Source organism: Oreochromis aureus, linkage group 6 (genome assembly GCF_013358895.1).
Source record: "Oreochromis aureus strain Israel breed Guangdong linkage group 6, ZZ_aureus, whole genome shotgun sequence".
Classification (NCBI taxonomy): domain Eukaryota; kingdom Metazoa; phylum Chordata; class Actinopteri; order Cichliformes; family Cichlidae; genus Oreochromis; species Oreochromis aureus.
Window position 1 is genome coordinate 20,029,354 of NC_052947.1, and position 17,553 is coordinate 20,046,906.

The 17,553-nt window shown below is 40.0% G+C and overlaps 2 protein-coding genes across 2 annotated transcripts; one reads left to right on the plus strand and one right to left on the minus strand.

Annotated features, from left to right (window-relative positions):
* Positions 1-1,135: 1,135 nt before the first annotated feature.
* LOC116334489 (solute carrier family 22 member 7-like) lies at positions 1,136-6,629 on the plus strand. The gene is made up of 9 exons (XM_031757917.2): positions 1,136-1,717; positions 1,835-1,938; positions 2,020-2,174; positions 2,887-3,055; positions 4,002-4,125; positions 4,340-4,449; positions 4,553-4,767; positions 5,435-5,543; positions 5,655-6,629. The coding sequence occupies exons 1-9, from the start codon at positions 1,337-1,339 to the stop codon at positions 5,863-5,865; spliced, it is 1,578 nt and encodes a 525-aa protein (XP_031613777.1). The 5' UTR covers positions 1,136-1,336; the 3' UTR covers positions 5,866-6,629.
* Positions 6,434-16,504, minus strand: LOC116334494 (pre-mRNA-splicing factor ATP-dependent RNA helicase DHX15). Its single transcript, XM_031757925.2, has 14 exons — positions 16,316-16,504; positions 14,019-14,361; positions 13,649-13,842; positions 13,389-13,548; positions 12,299-12,517; positions 12,021-12,188; positions 11,280-11,366; positions 10,954-11,103; positions 10,142-10,250; positions 9,856-10,047; positions 8,259-8,381; positions 7,345-7,535; positions 7,012-7,181; positions 6,434-6,912 (listed from the first exon to the last, which is right to left on the minus strand). Exons 1-14 carry the CDS (start codon positions 16,378-16,380, stop codon positions 6,795-6,797), a joined length of 2,289 nt encoding a protein of 762 aa, XP_031613785.1. The 5' UTR covers positions 16,381-16,504; the 3' UTR covers positions 6,434-6,794.
* Positions 16,505-17,553: the final 1,049 nt, after the last annotated feature.

Here is a 17,553-nt window from a genome sequence, read left to right on the forward strand (position 1 = left end):
ATACATGATAGCTGCCATGAATCCTGTGGTTTAAAATACAATAAGAATAACCACATTTCTATTCCTCTGACAAACTGCCCTTTGACCTTGAAGGTCCTCATATAAGAAAAACACATCAGTCCTACAGCACTAAATAATAAAAACACACAAGATTTACAATTTCCTCATTCCTCAATGTATGGACAAAAGTGTGTCTTTTGCCACAACTCTTAATCTTTGAATTCAGATGTTTTCACCAGTTGCCACAGGTGTGGAAAATCAAGAACCTAGCCATGTGGTCTGTCTTTAAAAACATGACCATGTGGTCTTTCCTCCTAGATTTTCCACAATCAGCTGTAAGCGGCATTATTGTAAAGTGGAAGCGTTTATGAACCACAGTAACTCACAGCCATAAAGTGGCAGACCATGTAAAGTTACAGAGCAGGGTCGCCAAGTTGGCATAAAAATCACCTGCACTCTGTGATTGACTCATTATCATCAGCACAAAAATTGCATACTGGGAGCTTGGTGGCATGGGGTTCCATTTCCAAGCAGCTCCTGTATGTGGCCCACATTTGCCACATTTTGAATTTACTTCAAATCATCTTAAAAGTTTCAGATATCACCAGCAAGAACTGGTCATACCATACGGTGTAGTTAGTAATTTATTAGGTGACATTTTGGTCTCAAAAATATATATGCTATTATTTGGCGTGCCTTCAACAGATCACAGTATTACCTCATAGAACTTTAGTCTAAGCGCATTGATCAGTCCTAACTGCTGCTGGTCCCTTACAAAATAAGAAGCAGAGATGCTATCCAAAAAAAAAGATAGATGAAATGATGTAATAGAGCTTGATGTCTTTGAAATGACTAAGGCTTTCCAGCAGCTTTTTTCATTTATTTCTATTGTTTTTGCTCATGTCCTGTTGTAACATGACTCTTTTATGGCATTGAACCCTGTCTCGCATTTTTGTAACAGCAACAGTCATTTTCTTTTCATTGCTTCTTTTGCTGTTTTGTTATATTATTTAAAGGAAGTAAATAAAAAGTGTTCAAAAACCACTACATGTAAACTGCCCTTTGCCGATGTTTGCCCATGAATTTCCACTGTGAATTGCAGTTTCTTGGTTATTGCTGAGTCATTCCGCTGTGTCAACAATGGAGACCCTGCAGTAGACTAGTGGAAGCAGGAAGGCAGGTAAAACATTGACTTATTACAGCTAGTCCAGAAGCCCTTAAAATAGTCAAACAAACAAAGATTTGCTACTTTCCGATATAGGCTACAAGCAACTGAGGACTTTCCTTTTCTTTTTAACCCTAAAGGAAGACATTTCGCTCACAGCAGGAGGCCACAATGAAGTTTGAGAATGTTCTTGCTGATATTAACGGATTTGGAAGATTTCAGATAATGATCATTGTGATCAGTTTCATCGGTCGCTTCACTCTGCCTTGCCACTTCATGCTCAACAATTTCATTGCAGCTGTTCCCTCTCATCACTGTGACATCAGCTCTCTGGATGATGAAGGTATTTTTATGAATTTATCCCGGACAGAGAGGCTTCTTGTTACTATTCCAGTTCAGCAGGATGGGACTCCAAGCTCCTGTCAGATGTTCCAGGAGCCTCAGTATCATCTGCTGGTTAACACTTCCCACATCACTGATGCGCATACAGTGCCGTGCCAGAACGGATGGGTGTACGACAACACTACTTTCAAGTCTACTCTGACCTCAGAGGTGATTCTTTTGTACTTTTTTTTCCTATTGTGAAATAAATTAAAATGTATTTGTTCCTAATTATTAAATAATCCCACAACCAAATGAGGAATAGCATCTTTTTTTTCTTTGTACAAGTGGGACTTGGTGTGTGATAGAAGAGGGAAAAACAAAGCAACTGCTACCATCTTCTTTGTTGGAGTCATGTTTGGAGCGATGGCCTTTGGCAGTCTGAGTGACAGGTATCAGTGATTAGGCAGTGATTAGGCAGTGTTCCAGCTACTAAAAAAAACAAATGTTGAGACTTTCTGATTTTTCCATAGGTATGGCAGAAGGATCATGCTGCTGGTATCATACGTGTCTGGGATGGTGTTTGCTGTTGCAAGTGCCTTTTCTACTTCCTACGTGATGTTCACGGTGCTGAGGTTCCTCACTGGCTTCTGCATCACAGGCATCGTCATCGTTTCAGCAGTCCTCAGTAATTATTTCATTTCATCATCTAAACATACACTGTATCCGTTCTTATATCATCTTCACTTCAGAAGCCACAGAGGAGAAAATATATGAATATGTACTATTTCAATGCCATGTTGACTGGTGTGAGCACACTGAAGCTTTAATGAGCATGGGACACAATTTGTTCTTGTACTTTGATTCATTCGTTGGGATATTTCAAATTATTTACCATGCATGACATAAATGTAAACACCCCCCAAAAAATCTTAAATCTATTTGTTTTTCTAGAACAGAGGAGCTTTGCACACATTGATTACACGTAACAGGTCATGATGGCAGGCAGTGTTTAGTCAGTAGTCCTGTGAACTTTTGACTTGCAGTTCGAGTAGCGCAGTATGCTTAGTAATGTCATTTAAAAGGGAAAAAAAAGATCAAAATGAGCTGCTGCAGATGCCTGTTCAGCTTCTACTCGGCGCGGGGGGGGGGACGCAGAGAGAGCACAATGTATTGCAAATTTTTGCATAAAATACAGAAATGCTTTCCCAAATTAGAATATTACATTGCTTTATAGAGGCACCCACTCTCTTTTGGCTTGTGTGCACGCAACAACATTTTTTTAGCTCATGTAAAAGTTCTTTAAATTGTGTCCCCTCTAAGGCTGCTGGTAGAGTCATACTAAAGGCTTTCTTTAATTAAGCTACATAAGAAATTAATCAACTGCTTGTTTATTTCAGGTGTGGAGTGGGTGGACATTGAACACAGGAAGATTGTGGGAGTGATCGACAGCTTATCCTGGACGTTTGGAAATATAGTGTTTTCACTTATTGCCTATTTTGTGAATGATTGGAGGAGGCTGATAATCAGTGTTACATTACCTTTAATCTTGGCCATCTTTACTTGGAGGTATGACTAAGGCATGTCATCAAACAGAGGCTCATTTCAATATACTTTAATCACGTTCACCTGGAAGTCTGTGACTGGTTAACATCCAGCATCAATCTAGTCATGCATGAGTTGAAGGACAAACACAGATTAAAAATATTATGCGCACCGATCTAATAACATAATACTAATGTTGTAATAGTAAAATTTTAAGCACCCCAATTTCTGCCTTTTACAACAAAACTTAATTTAGAAAATTTAAGCATTAAAACAATTTGATGATTCCTCCTTAACTAAACACTAGCTTGCTACTGCATATATGAAACAAAAAATGGCGTGCATATCCTTGCTTGTCCTTGTCCTGATAGATTAGTTATGAAATTAGTTATGAAATTTTAACAAAACTCTGGGATTGTGGCCTTCGAAGGAAGTGATTTTGGGTAAGTGTAGACACTTGATCTTGAAGGAAGAATAATTAACTGAATACAAAGACTACGTATCTGATGCTTTACAAAACTTGGGACTCAAGGATAAACTGAATAGATCCTGGTGGTCAAAGGTCAAGCTCCCTGAAACCTCACAAGTGAAGTTTGATCTCCTGAAAACTGTGACAAAACTTGACAAAAATTTTAAATGAAGTGGTGTGATGACCACAGGGACAGTGAACTGATAACTTTTGGCCGAACCATAATTCTTTATAGTCTGTGACATTTAGATTCTGAATGTATGGTTTCTTCTTCTTATCATCCATGTTTGAACCATTGTCTGTTGTCATGGCTTCTGCAATCTGTTTTGTTAAAACCAGCTTCATTGGTCAACTATTAGCTCAAAATCTTCTATCAAGTCTTCACTATGTCTCTCAATCTGAACAGATATTTGAGATTTGTTTTTATTTTAAATGCTGCATTGCAATAGGCCTACATATGGGTTAAAAATGATAATAATAATAATTCCCCCCTAACATTAGGTGGATGCCAGAGTCGGCTAGGTGGCTGATTGCCAATGGAAAGCTGGAGCAAGCTCAGATGTATTTGAAAAAATGTGCCAACATGAATCGGAGAGAAGAGTCGATCCACACACTTAAAACAGAGGTTTGTAAGCTCCAGATGATGAAGTCAAGGGAGCCAAGTAGAATCCATTATGGTGTTATTATAGGCACTAATTATACACAAAGAAGGTGAACAAAGAAACTAAAGAATACAGTGTATCCTTATTTAAATGTAATCGTAGGTTTTGTTCTGATCTTCACAGCATCGTTGCAAATGGGAGCTTGCCCTCAAATGACTCTGCTTTGAATTCTTTCAGACACTATCCACCATTGTTACGACGGAGAAACGAGATCGAACCTACTCTTACCTCGACCTGATTCGGACACCTGAGATGAGGAAACTGGCCATGCGTACTGGTATATTATGGTCTGCATTTCCAGGGCTTTACAATGTATTGCATCTTGTGTAGAAATTGTAAGCCAACAGATTGTTCACTAATTTAATGAGCCGCTTCCTTCTCTGTCCCTAGGTTTTGCATTGCAACTACATTTTACGGCATCAGCTTCAAGATCACCGGTTTCGGGCTCAACATCTATCTCACTCAGTTTACCTATGCATTAATTGAACTTCCTGCCAAACTGGCAGTCCTCTACTTGCTGGAAAAGATAGGCAGGCGACGCACTGTGGTGGGAACTTTGCTGCTGGCTGCCATTTGTCTTGGAATCAATATTGTGATACCAAAAGGTAGGCACTTATTGATCACAGGCTTGATCTAAGATTTGGGTTGTTTAAAAAAAAAATCTTTTTCAAGAAGAGACTGCAGTCACTATCAACTTAGGGAATGGTGGTAATGTTGTATGTTTTACATCTTTGAAATAAACTACAACTAACCCCCCCATGCTGTTTGTTCCCATTTCTTTAATTGGCTTTATGAAAAACACCAAAGAAAACACAGCCTTAAATTGTATCATTTCCTCAGCAAGATGACTCCCAAATCAGTGTAAAACTTGGCATATCTCAGCATGGTGTGCAGTGGGTCCTTAAAAGAAATTTGAGGAAACTGAACAAGTGGAGGACAAAAGAAGCACAAGAACAGAATGTCATGTCCTTAAGATAGCCAAGACCTTTTACAGGACCTGAAAGATTTATATCAGTCTACCGAAGCCTGATCCAAAACGGTCTTAGTGGAAGGGTGGATATCAAGAAGCCATTGTGCACCGAAAACACGTCTCATGGAGTGATAACTCGAAAGAAAATGGAAAATCAAAAAGAAATGAGGGATCACTCAATACAGTTGCACAGTATTTTAAATCTTTTTTTTCGTTTTTGTACCACTGTTTGCACCGTTACACTAACACACTCTCTTTGTGTTCAAATTTGGCGGTAATCATGATTCTGATGTTCTTTGTAGAAATGTCAGTCGCCACGACTGTGGTAGCCATCATTGGAAAAGGGTTTTCTTCAGCATCCTTTGCCACTCTAGTGCTATACAGCTCTGAGCTGTACCCAACTGTAGTAAGGTAACTCTACAAGCCTAATTCCAAACTTTTGTTTTTGAATAAACTCTTCAGGACATCGCTTTTTCTGCAAGGTCTTCTGTTTGATTAAGACTAATATGTTTATGTTTTCAGGCAGAACGGTATGGGTTACAACTCGTTCATGGCTCGGTTTGGCGTAGCTGTGGCTCCTATGATCCTCTTACTGGATGACGTCTGGACGGAGCTGCCACAGGTCGTTTTGTGCTTTGTGGCTGTACTCGGGGGAATAGTGGCAAGGACACTTTCAGAGACCCGCAACAGGTGCCTGCCAGAGACCATAGAGGACATTGAACAGAAGCAGTAGTAAAGAATCGCTGACGTGAACTCGTTTGGCCCATCAGATATTCTACAGCCAAAGTGCAGTCTATTCTGTGAACTCAAGTGCAGTTTACTCTAGAAACTGCATAACTTTAAAGGATTTCAAATAACCAAATCAATTAATTACACTACCACTAGCACTGCTACTATGACTGCATAAAGCAGCAGTTTCCTTAAAATGCGCACAACTTTTACATTTTTCTGTTTTAGTCCTACTAATGTCCACTTTGAGAACCATTTCCAGGTGAGAAATTATTGTTACAGTGTTATATTTCCAATAAACTGAGTTTCATTAAATCTGTTACATTTTACCTTCCTTTTGTTCTTAAAAAATATATTGTGGCTGAGTCGAAGTCCAGCAAACCGTTTAGAAATTCAGGGAAAATCCAATAAAGTCATGTTATGCATAAACACATAATGCTGCACTGAAGTAGATCATTCTTTTTTAAACAGCAGGTGTTCAAGTACTGATTCACTTTACCCAAGACTCATTTCCATATTTAGTAAACCAAAAGCATCTAGACAAAAGCACAAAAACCACGGATCAAACTGTCTTTCGGATAACAGACTTTACTAATTAATTTATACAGAGAAATGAAGTCAAAGCTCATTGTTTTAAAGAAACAAAGCAAGCACAAATGTTTATGACTCAGCAGTTTCCTAAACAAAATTCAACCACATCTAAATAACACGTTTGTTATTCCGTTTGAGTAGTTACGACCGGGTCTAACCACTGTTGTTGACATTTTATCTGACGTTACACGTAGTTACAGAATTAACATTGATGGGGGGGGGCAAAGAAAATATTTAAAAAAATAATCAAAAAGTCAAATTTGAAACATTAAAGATACAATGAGAGAAAGATCTAAAACTAAAGTAAGCAGTTGTTTTTCCAGGACACTTGTTGGCTGTTGTTCAGTACTGGGAATACTCTTTGCTCTCTAGTTTGGCAATGATTCGCTCCAGCTGTCGCTTAGCTTCACATTGTGGGAAGTTACTCATTTCGTAGTATTGAGGTGCAATCTTCACCAGCCTGTAACAGAGACAGGAGAACATGGATGACCCCGTCACTCAGCTAACGCAACACATGTAAAAACAGCTTTTAGTGAGATCTTATTGTCTGTACACGTACCACTCTGGCTTGATGTCTGTGCATGTGCGGATGTAGTTCTTGGTGGTGAGGACAAACTCGTTGTAGAGCACCCACTCTGGTTTGTGGTCCAGGACTGTAGATGGGTGCAGCTGGACCACTTGGTTGTCTTTCACTGTGAGGTAATGGCCTGTGCGCTCCAAATGAGCCACCTGCAGGGAGGTTCAAAAGAATAATTTAAAAATGATAACAGTAAAATCCTTTTCAGTTCAAAGAGAATACTAAGCCCACTAACAGGCTGATAGCAGACTTCAGTTTACTGCTACCAAAGCTCCTTCCTCTTCCTCCTCCTCCGAATCTATTAGGTCTGCTCACCTGCATGAAGAAGCCGGTGCAGAGCGCCCGTCGGATGTTGATGTAGTAATCTCTGCTTGTGAACTCTGTGCTCCGACGAGGCAGGTTGAAGCGGTCCATGATCCTGGACAGCTGCTGCCGCACATTGTCGGCAGACATCAGCGAGCGGTAGTTGACAAAGTTGTCGTAGCACCACTGGTTAGACTCATGGTCTAGAAAAAGGCATGAGAGACATTCAAGTCTAAGGTGCTAACTAGATCATCAAAATTTTACTAATCCCAAAAAAAGTTGTTAATAAAAAATAGATCATGGCTCTTTATCTTTAAAATATGTTAGATGAAACATGTTTTCAAGCATAAATGTCTACAAATCATGTACTGAATTTGTCATTTTAAACAGAAATGATGCATGAGGACACAAAAACGCATATTCCTGTCACCTCAGTGGCTCTCAATAGGTTATACATTTGAGTCTTGTCACACAACACATCAAACCTCTCTGTTGCATACTAGCCTGTATGTAACAGAGAGGTTCCCAGGAACATTCAGTGAGATCCCTGAAGCTTTGGAATAAACTGCCTGAGGAAATCTGGTCAGCAGAGTCAGTGCTGTCTTTGAAATCTCTGCTCATGTTGGTTATCCAGAAGCCACCTGTGACTGTTTTAACAAATCTCATTGTATTCATCTATTGTATTTCTCTGTACGAATGCTCACCTATCATATAACATTCAACCATTCTACTGCTCCATTATAAAAACATCTTTCTCCAGCACGTTTTCTTTAGCTTTAAAGAGCCGCATGTTGCATTTTTATCTTATTCTGCTGATCACAAAGTGTGTGTATTAAAAAAACACAAAAAAAAACCACACAAAACAAATTAATGCAGGTTTAACTTCATCATGCAAAAATCCAAATAAAACGTGGACTGATGCTCACTTTGTTTGAAGGCGTGATAGACGTTGAGCAGCGTCAAGTGGTCTCCGTCAATGTGAGCAAACCTCATCTTGGACTCGTCTGCTGCCTTCTTAGCCTCCGTAGGACGGACAAAACACTGTGGGACTAAACAAGGTTGGTATGGGCCCCAACAAAGCCGCCCATAGGGATGAGTCAAACATTCACAGAAAAATGCAGCAAAGCCTATGATGCTAGGGCACTCGACACTGCTTGGGACAGGGCAGGACCACAAGCTCTATAAGAGGGAGCTGCAGTCTTTTCTCATGGTCATTCCCAACTGTAATGGTTATTAGCTCGTAGAGAGGAGTCATTTAACCACATCTGTAAAACAAGAGTTTTCACACAGCTGCAGAGTGTTAGGGACACCAACAAAGTTGAACCTTTCCAGAACTCACAGATCTTACTTTAGCTACATGAGTGTTAGGCCTTTTAGTAGGTGGAAGACTGAAACACATCTGAGCTAAATGTTACTCTACAATACAACATTAATTTTAAAAGTGTTGCTTCAAAAAAGATAATTCAATAGATATGAAAAACTTCCAAGTGGTGCCTGCCCTATCCACTTTCTTTAATGATGAAAAACTCACTTTCTATTAACAAAACAAAAACCTGAGATTTAAAGTTAAGAGTTAATATATGAAGTCGTATTGACCTACATGTGGCAAAAAAACAAAACAAAAACATGAGTATATATTGTCTTTTTCCAGCTGAATCATTATTTACATTCTTTCCTTATTTGTACTAAAATCAAAAATAAGTGTGACTAACACCGGCATGAAATGTGTCATGTGTGTATTGACAAAAATCTGAAATATCAGCTTGTTCAGTTGTCATAATCCTGGACAAGGTACTACAAACGATCTGCACTTGTTTTCTGAGAACTTTGTAAACATTAATTCAGCGCTTAGTTGTTAAATCTTAAAAGGGGCAAATTTGTGCCCCCAGATCTCTTTTTTTGTCTCTACAAGAGCAGCTTTGCATGAGTCAGTTTATTATTCATTCTTTACCCCTCAATTCTGATGGGGGCTGATGTCCTCACAGCCAGAGCTACGTGGCTTAGATAATCATATTAACGATATCTGCTCTCATTGACATCAAACAAAGCCAGGAGTAGGGGAAAAAACCTCAGAAATCAAGAGGAAATCATTTAGAGCAGTCTGAAGTTCAAGATTGTGTCTCACAAGGTTTGTTCACACAAATGTGGATCTCTGCTTTTAAAACTTTAGCCTATTCAATATGAGCATCCCTCAGTTTAACAGTACATTTTATACATGAGACAGAATAGGAAAAAGGATAATAGCACCTCTTTAAAAAGCTTTCTATACATCCCATCATTATTCAGTAAATGTATTATGCAAGACTTATATAAGACTTGGTGGGCCCCATGGGATATTCTGTGTTTTAAGTGGGTCGCAGCATTCTTGACTTTGGGAATGGCTGGCTTAGAGGAGTAGAAAATGTGCACAAACTGGACGTAAATTGGGATTATTTTTAACACTACCTGTAATCAGAAGTGTTAACCCAAAGAGACTTGGCCTACAACAGGCAAGTAAGACGTCAGCCCAGTCCTGGGCATTACCTGACAACATGGCAGTAATGGAAAGGATCTCGTTGGAGCAGTTAAACTCGCAGCTTGCAATGACCATCTTTGCCAGTTGGGGGTCCAGAGGAAATTCTGCCATCATGGAGCCCAGCTCTGTCAGGTCACCATCATCATTGAGAGCTGCCAGGTAGTTCAGCAGCTCAAGGGCCCTCATCAACGTCTCAGGAGCTGCATGGAGGAGAGACAGTGAGATCAGCTAGCCACGGCTAACTAGCATAAAAGGACCATTTACAGTTCACAATAAGACTGCAGGCTGACTTACCAGGTGGATCCATGAAGTCAAAGTGGACGAGGTCATCAATACCCAGCTTTTTAAGCTGAAGCACTACAGATCCCAAGTTTGAGCGAAGAATCTCAGGGTATGTGTTATCCTAAAAAGGGACGATAATAAAGTCAAATATAATGGATGTTGTTATCCTGAAGGAGCGAGCAGCACAAAGATGAACCTCATGCGGTGAAGTGAGGGGATATGAGGGGCTAACAAGGGCATAGGTCTTAGTATAATGTCTGAGAGGCTTTGTCACACAACATGAGAAACCTATATACAAGGGCAAACTGTGGAGAAGACATAACGCTGAATTTATACAGCAGATTGTTCACTTCAAGGGCAGCAAAGAGTTTAAATCTTTGTGCTTGACTGATCACCATTCAAGCAATCTGCATGATCTACAAATGATCATGAATGTGAAGTGACTTCTGCAGTATTTACGCTGTATAAAATCTTACTTCTTTAGACTGCTGCATCCATAAAAAGGCAGCAGTCTGATGGCATGCCTCTTAGGAAAGTTTACTACAATATAACTTTATTTCAATATTACAGGAATTAGGCTAGTCCAGCATAACTCAGTATTCGGTATAAAGTTTCCTTTCATTTGCTGAGCTGTTGTCATTTTGGGCTTCTGTGACTCACGCCGCCACTTCTCTGCAGTAACCTCCAAAACAAAATTTCAGGTGCATTTGAAAATCTGTGTGTCCCAGGCCCCTCCTGTGAAGGACATGCAAGGTCCTTCACAGTTTATTATGCCTTTATCCAAACCTCAACGACAACAACAACAACAACAAAAAATCACTTGCCTGCATCTCTGTTTTGTAGGCCTTCTCTGTGTAGAGACGGAAGCATTTCCCTGGACGTGTTCTTCCAGCTCGTCCTGCCCTCTGCTGGGCAGAAGCTTTACTGATGGCTGTGACGAGCAGAGACTCCACTCTGATTCGAGGATTGTACACCTAGACACACGTGGCAAAGCATGTTTAGGTACAACAACTCTCATGACAGATTACTACAATGTGACGAAAAAACAAAACAAAATCATAAACATCTCCATTTACACCAACATCACTTAAGACCAAACTAATAATAAAGCTGTGCAATCAGTGCAATCAGGTCAGTCACTTTTGTCTACCTTTTGTTTGGCAAATCCAGGGTCAATGACAAACACCACGCCATCAATTGTTAGAGAAGTCTCAGCGATGTTTGTCGACACCACAACCTGAGGGAAGAAGCAAAGTGATGTAAAATATTTGAAACCTGATAGGTGAGAATCTGTTTGTTTGTTTAAAAGGGATTTCTGCTGCACACAAAAGCAAAACTCATCCATTATATTTAGGCCACAACACAGTATTGACACTTTTTCTTTGCCACAAATGGCCTAAATGTGCATTTTTCTTAAAGACATAAGCTCCAACTTTAACTTGGCTGTGTCTTATCAATTTACTGTAGGAGCCAAATTACTTTTTGGAATGAATATTTTTTATTTAAATTAGTCTTTTTATCTTCTGTTATATATTATCCCTGGTCTGAGCTACTGTGCATGATCAGAATTCATATTCTTTTCTTTCCATTTGTAATACATACAAAGTTACATTCGTGTCCCAGAATCAGACTTCAGGAATACTTTAGTGCCCCCTAGTGTCAGTCAAAAAAAAACCTACATCTTACAATGCAGGCTATTGTGATATTAAAGACAACTATGTAAATGACATGAAACTGCAACAACTTTAAAACTGATTTAAAAATGAATGTTATTGGTCATCATTACTCTCCACTAGCCTTAAAAACCATCTGCAAATGTAATATCTTCAGTAAATTTACAGGAAATGCATTTTAAGACCTTAATCTCCTTGACTTTATTTCAAACTTGTACCTTTCTTCCTATTGCACCATTTGGCTTCCTTGGAGGAGGCGGCTCAAAGATTCTTTGTTGCTGCTGTGGAGGCAACGTGGAATACAGTGGAATGATTTTGATGTCTCCAACCTCAGGACCCAGGTCATCTACCTCACGCTTGATCCGTTTGCATGCCTCATCAATTTCCTGAAAGAAAAAAAAAAAAGTATTATAACTTTGCATTTTGAATCAGTGGAGAGTGTGCTGCTTCAAACTAATGTCTACTGGAACTGTAACCTGAGCATTATGAGCTTTACCTCTTGACCAGTGAGGAAGAGAAGACAGTCACCTTCATCTTCCTCACACATATGAATCTGGATGACAGTGCGGATTGCCGCCTCAAGGTAGTCCCGCTCTGGCTCCGGAGTGTAAAAGATCTCAACAGGATGTGTACGTCCAGGAATAGTCAGAAGAGGACAGCTGTCAAAGTACACCTGGAACTTCCCAGCATCTAGTGTGGCACTCATGACAATCACCTGCACACAAAGTTTATATGTGGGTATATAAAATACTTAAATCTTACAGACATGTGCAATGGTATCATCTCTGTATGACATTAGTTGCATCTTAATGTTATTACATGGTAACAAAAGATGGAGCTTTTATGAAAATTCCTATGTATGCAATCATCCTTCTCTATACATTAAATATCCCATCTGCACTTTCTTCTGTCATTCACACAACTTCAAATCACACCAGAAATCTCCAAAAGTGGAGGTTTTAGTCTACCCCAGGTTTCTTTTTTGTTTTTGTTTTTTTAAATTGACCAGATTCTCCACACTGTCCCAATTTCTGACTTCCTGTCTCTTTTGGTCTTTGTCTCTGGTTGGAATTCTAACCAGCGTCTTTAGTGGCCACATCCAATCCAGTTTTGTGTACAAAATTACATTTTCTGGGGATAACTAGAGTGATAACAAATTACAACCATGGCAAGCATCAAAAACCACCTCCAGTAGACACTGCTTAATTTAACATGGCTAATGACCATTGACATGCTCCATTAGTGATATTTCCTACTGAACTGTCCATTTCCTACTGATGCATGAATGGCTAAACAAATCCTGCTGCTCTTTGCGCTTTTTAACTTTACTACTGGAACATACTCAACTTGTGAGTGGTGTCACTCCTAACTCCAACATCCAACTTCTGAGGCAACTAGAAAGAAGCATAATTCACCTGGCACACCTGCTTTTGTTTTCCTTACAATTTTTTTTTTAATATTCTGAGTAGAAATTAAATTTTGTTTTTAAATCAGCTAGATTAGTTTTTTTTTTATTAAGGAAGCACCTGTTTTTAAAGACATAAATACATTAAAATTATATCCCACTTGGGTGAAGAGAAAAATACCTTCAGATCTGATCTCTGACGAACCACTTCTTTCAGTACTCCCATCAGGATGTCTGTGGCCAGAGTTCTCTCGTGAGCCTCATCCAGAATGATCACACCATATCGCTCCAGTAGTGGGTCATTCATGGCCTCTCTTAACAACATACCGTCTGTCATGTACCTGAAGAAACAACAATGCTTTGTTAGGCTGGGCTGCTCTGTGCCGGTGAAAAGCAGATTCTCTGAATCAAACCACCTCATTCACTCACAGCACCACTTACTTTAATATAGTCTTGGCGGAGCTACAATCCTCAAATCGGATGGAGTAGCCAACTTCCTGTCCAAGCATGACGTCCATTTCGTCCGCCACCCTCTGAGCCACACTCATGGCTGCTACTCTCCTGGGCTGAGTACAGGCTACAGCCCGCTTAGGACCAGGCAAGCCTCTAACCATATCCACACACCACTGTGGGATCTGTAAATTGAATCAAAGGTTGCAGAGAATCTAATAAAAGCAATTCAAGAGAATATCATTTTTTTTTTTTAATGATATGCATTTACACTGTGCCATCACACTGTTGGCTTCTTTCAGCAAGGGCAGCACAAAATTACTGACACATAAGAGACACACCAATCTGCTTGACTTCATACCTGTGTTGTCTTGCCGGAGCCAGTCTCTCCAACAAGCACAAAGCTTTGATGACGTGTGATGATGTCAGTGAAGCTTTCCTTGTACTCCCACACTGGAAGCTGTAGCCTCTTCTTCAGGATCTCATAGTAGCGGGGAGTATGGGGCAGGCTGGTGAATGGGTTGATCTGCTGGTTTAGGACCATTTGCTTGAGCGGTGGTAAGCCTGGAGCAGCGGGTGTGCTGTTAGATGGGGCACTAGATGGCTTTGGTTCTCTGTCCCGGTCTCTGTCCCGATCACGGTCTCTGTCTCGGTCCCTGTCCCTCGAACGGTCTTCGCGGTCTCTGTCACGGTCCCGGTCTCGTCTGTCAACATTAGAACAGCACATCATTGTCAACATTCTAATTGTAAAAGAAATAATCAGGCTACAGTTTGCCATCTCAGGCCAATGAGAGTAAAGTTGGGACATTGTCCCATGTTCCCATATTCAAGCATGCTTGATGCATTCAACATGTTTAAACTGTGTACTGACCTTTTCACCACTTTAATTGATAGGCACTAAATGGCAACCTATTGCAAATTTATTTGCCATAGTGAGCCTCCATCTCACCCTATCCCTTGCATCCTCCTCTATTGCACCCACTACACTACCCATGGATGTAGTGAAGTCCTCCTTCACTACATCCATGAACCTCGTCTGGGGTCTTCCTCGTTTCCTCCTGCTTGGAAACATCATACTCAACATCATTTGTGCGATATATACTATCCCTCCTCTGTCTGCCTCTCTAACTTTGTCTCCAAACTGCTTAACCTGAGCTGTCCCTCTAATGCACTATCTATTCTGGTCACACTTAATAAAAACCTGACATCACCAGCTCAGCCACCTACCTTTCTGTCAGTGCCACCATCTCCAAATCAGAGTCATAGCAGGTCACACAACTGTCTCATAAACATCCCCTTTCACTCTTGCTGCCATCCTTCTGTCTCACACCACCCCTGACACTGGTCTCCACTCGCACCACTCTACCTGCACTCTCTTCTTCACGTTTCTTTTCCTCAGTTCATAGCTATTTAAACTCATCCATCTTCACCATCTCTACTACTTGTAACTCCACCTTTCCACTTGTCTCCCTCTCATTCACACACAATGTATTCTGTCTTAGTTCTACTGACTTTCATTCTTTTTCTCTCCAGACTCTCCTCCACCTGCTCTCTCTGCAGATCCATCCTCTGTTATCATAGTGCACAGAGGATCCTGCCTGAACTCATCTGTCAGTCTGTCCATCACCATGGCAATCAAGCAGGGGCTCAGAACCGATCCCTGGTGTAATCCCACGCCCACCTTGAACCCATCTGTCACTCCTTTGCATTCTTCATCGCTGTCTTGATACTTCTGATTTTGTGTTGTGATATTTTAATGTTGTAAAATGAACCTGACACTAGTCTGATTAAATTATGATCTTATAGCAGTGCCACTTCTAAACTACCTGACGTTTATTTTTGCATTTAAATAGATACTGACATATCTGCAGTTCCAGTGGGTGCACACTGTCAGTTTAATAAGTACACATAGTTACAGCAAATGTTTCAAAGCATTTGATGTGATATTAGAAGGCTTTAAAGTTTATATGTTTATTTATTTTCATACAAATTGTTTACTATTGATGGGTCACAATATACTTATTTGCAAACTGTCAATATTTAGCCTACTTTTACTGGTAGTTTGAACAGTCAATCTCAATGAAATCCTGCAAATTTAAAAAGAATTGCCACAATTTCTTTTGCATCTGTAAGTCTGTTTTGGAGGTTTTCACTGAGATAAACACACACGAGCACAACGTAAAACACGTGAGTGCTAAGAGACGCTAAAGTTCCTGCTAGCTTACTCGGCACCAAGGACAATTTTAGTTCGCAGCTAGTATTGTACAACATTAGATGACTATTTTAAGAACCAAATCACAGTCTTTTAAATCGCAGCCACGGCTGGCTAGCTGAACCAACACGGGTTAGATAAGCAGCTATGTTAACGTTAGCCAAACACACGTGCCGCCGCTACAATGAAGGTAACGTTGATGTTTCGTTTGTTAGCACAACGTCTACGGTATTTTTTAAATCCAAGTAGTTAGCACGTTTCTGTTCGCGCTGCACGATCATTCAGGTGCTATCAAGAAACAGCGAATAAAGCAGAGCTACAGCACGAGCAGCTTAGGGTTATATTTTCTCAGCTCCTGTCTTCCATCCATGGTGACCGAGAGCGGCAGCTAGCAGTTAGCTTATACCCGACTAGTTTGAGAGCGATAACTGTGGGACTTCACTCACCCGTCAGACCTCTTCTTACTGGAGGAGTAGTCATCACCCAAATCCAAACGATGTCTTTTTGACATCTTAAAGGTAAAATGTGGCTTTTTATGAAACAATTAACGCGGGCACAGTTCTACCCGGCAGGTTATATTTCCTGATTCCTGTGCTGCAAGTTCTCCGACCGGAGTGTTTTCTTCTTTTCGTATTTGTGTAACAGATTTCAGCAAGCGCCACCTGCTGTTGTGGAGTGCTCACTGGTGTTTTCACGGCAAGTTCTTTCAAATGGATTTTCACTTATTATCAAAGCTCTATATAGTCATATAACCAGATAATACTTTTTATTTTCTATTGGATTTCCAAGAAATTTGGCACATTAAAAAACAAGCAAATAAAAAACACGTTTTTTGTCCATTTGTTTGAGCTACCGGCCCTTAAACAAATGAATTTGATAATCGTACCACACAGAAAATCAGGCACATCTATTTATTATTACGCAAACAGATGTTTTAGAAGTGGTGGTAGGGGCTTATAGTGTGTCACTGGGGGAAAATTCTAGGCCTAATCTATTACAGTTAACAAAATGATAATTTTTTTTACTGTTCATATGGACATAACGTTTTCAGTGGGAGAAACATTTTGTCACTCATCCACTGAAACCTTATAAACAGTACAGATTTACTTACCTGGATGATTGAGCATGCATGAAAATATTTTTTTTACTCTACTTTAAAGTCATGTGAAAGGTTTTCCCATGGGTTCTATAAAGTCCTGTAAAAAAAAAAAAAAAAAGACAAAGAAATAGTATACACTACATTTAATTCGCTTGTAGAACCTTCTTTAGCTGCATTTGGCTTTATCAGTGTCATTTATCACTGTGGAGGAATTATGGCCCACTCTGCTTTGCAGAGTGCTTCATTTCATTGAGGTTTGCATTCATTGGTTCATGCACAGCTCTCATAACGCCCCACCACATCGCCCATTGCAACACTATGATTCTTTAATTTTTCAGACACTCTGCTGTAGATTTGCAGGTCTCCTTGGGTTCATTGTCCTGTTGCATGATCAGTTTTTTTGGCTAAGATGGGCTAACATTTGACTACTGAATACTTTGGTATACAGAGGACTTTATGGTCAACTGACTGTAAGGTGCCCAGGCCCTGTGGCTGCAAACTAGTGCAAATCATCACCCCTCATCACCCCTGAAGTGTTTGTGCTGATATGCTATGTTTGGTTTTCAGCAAATGTGGCACTTTGCA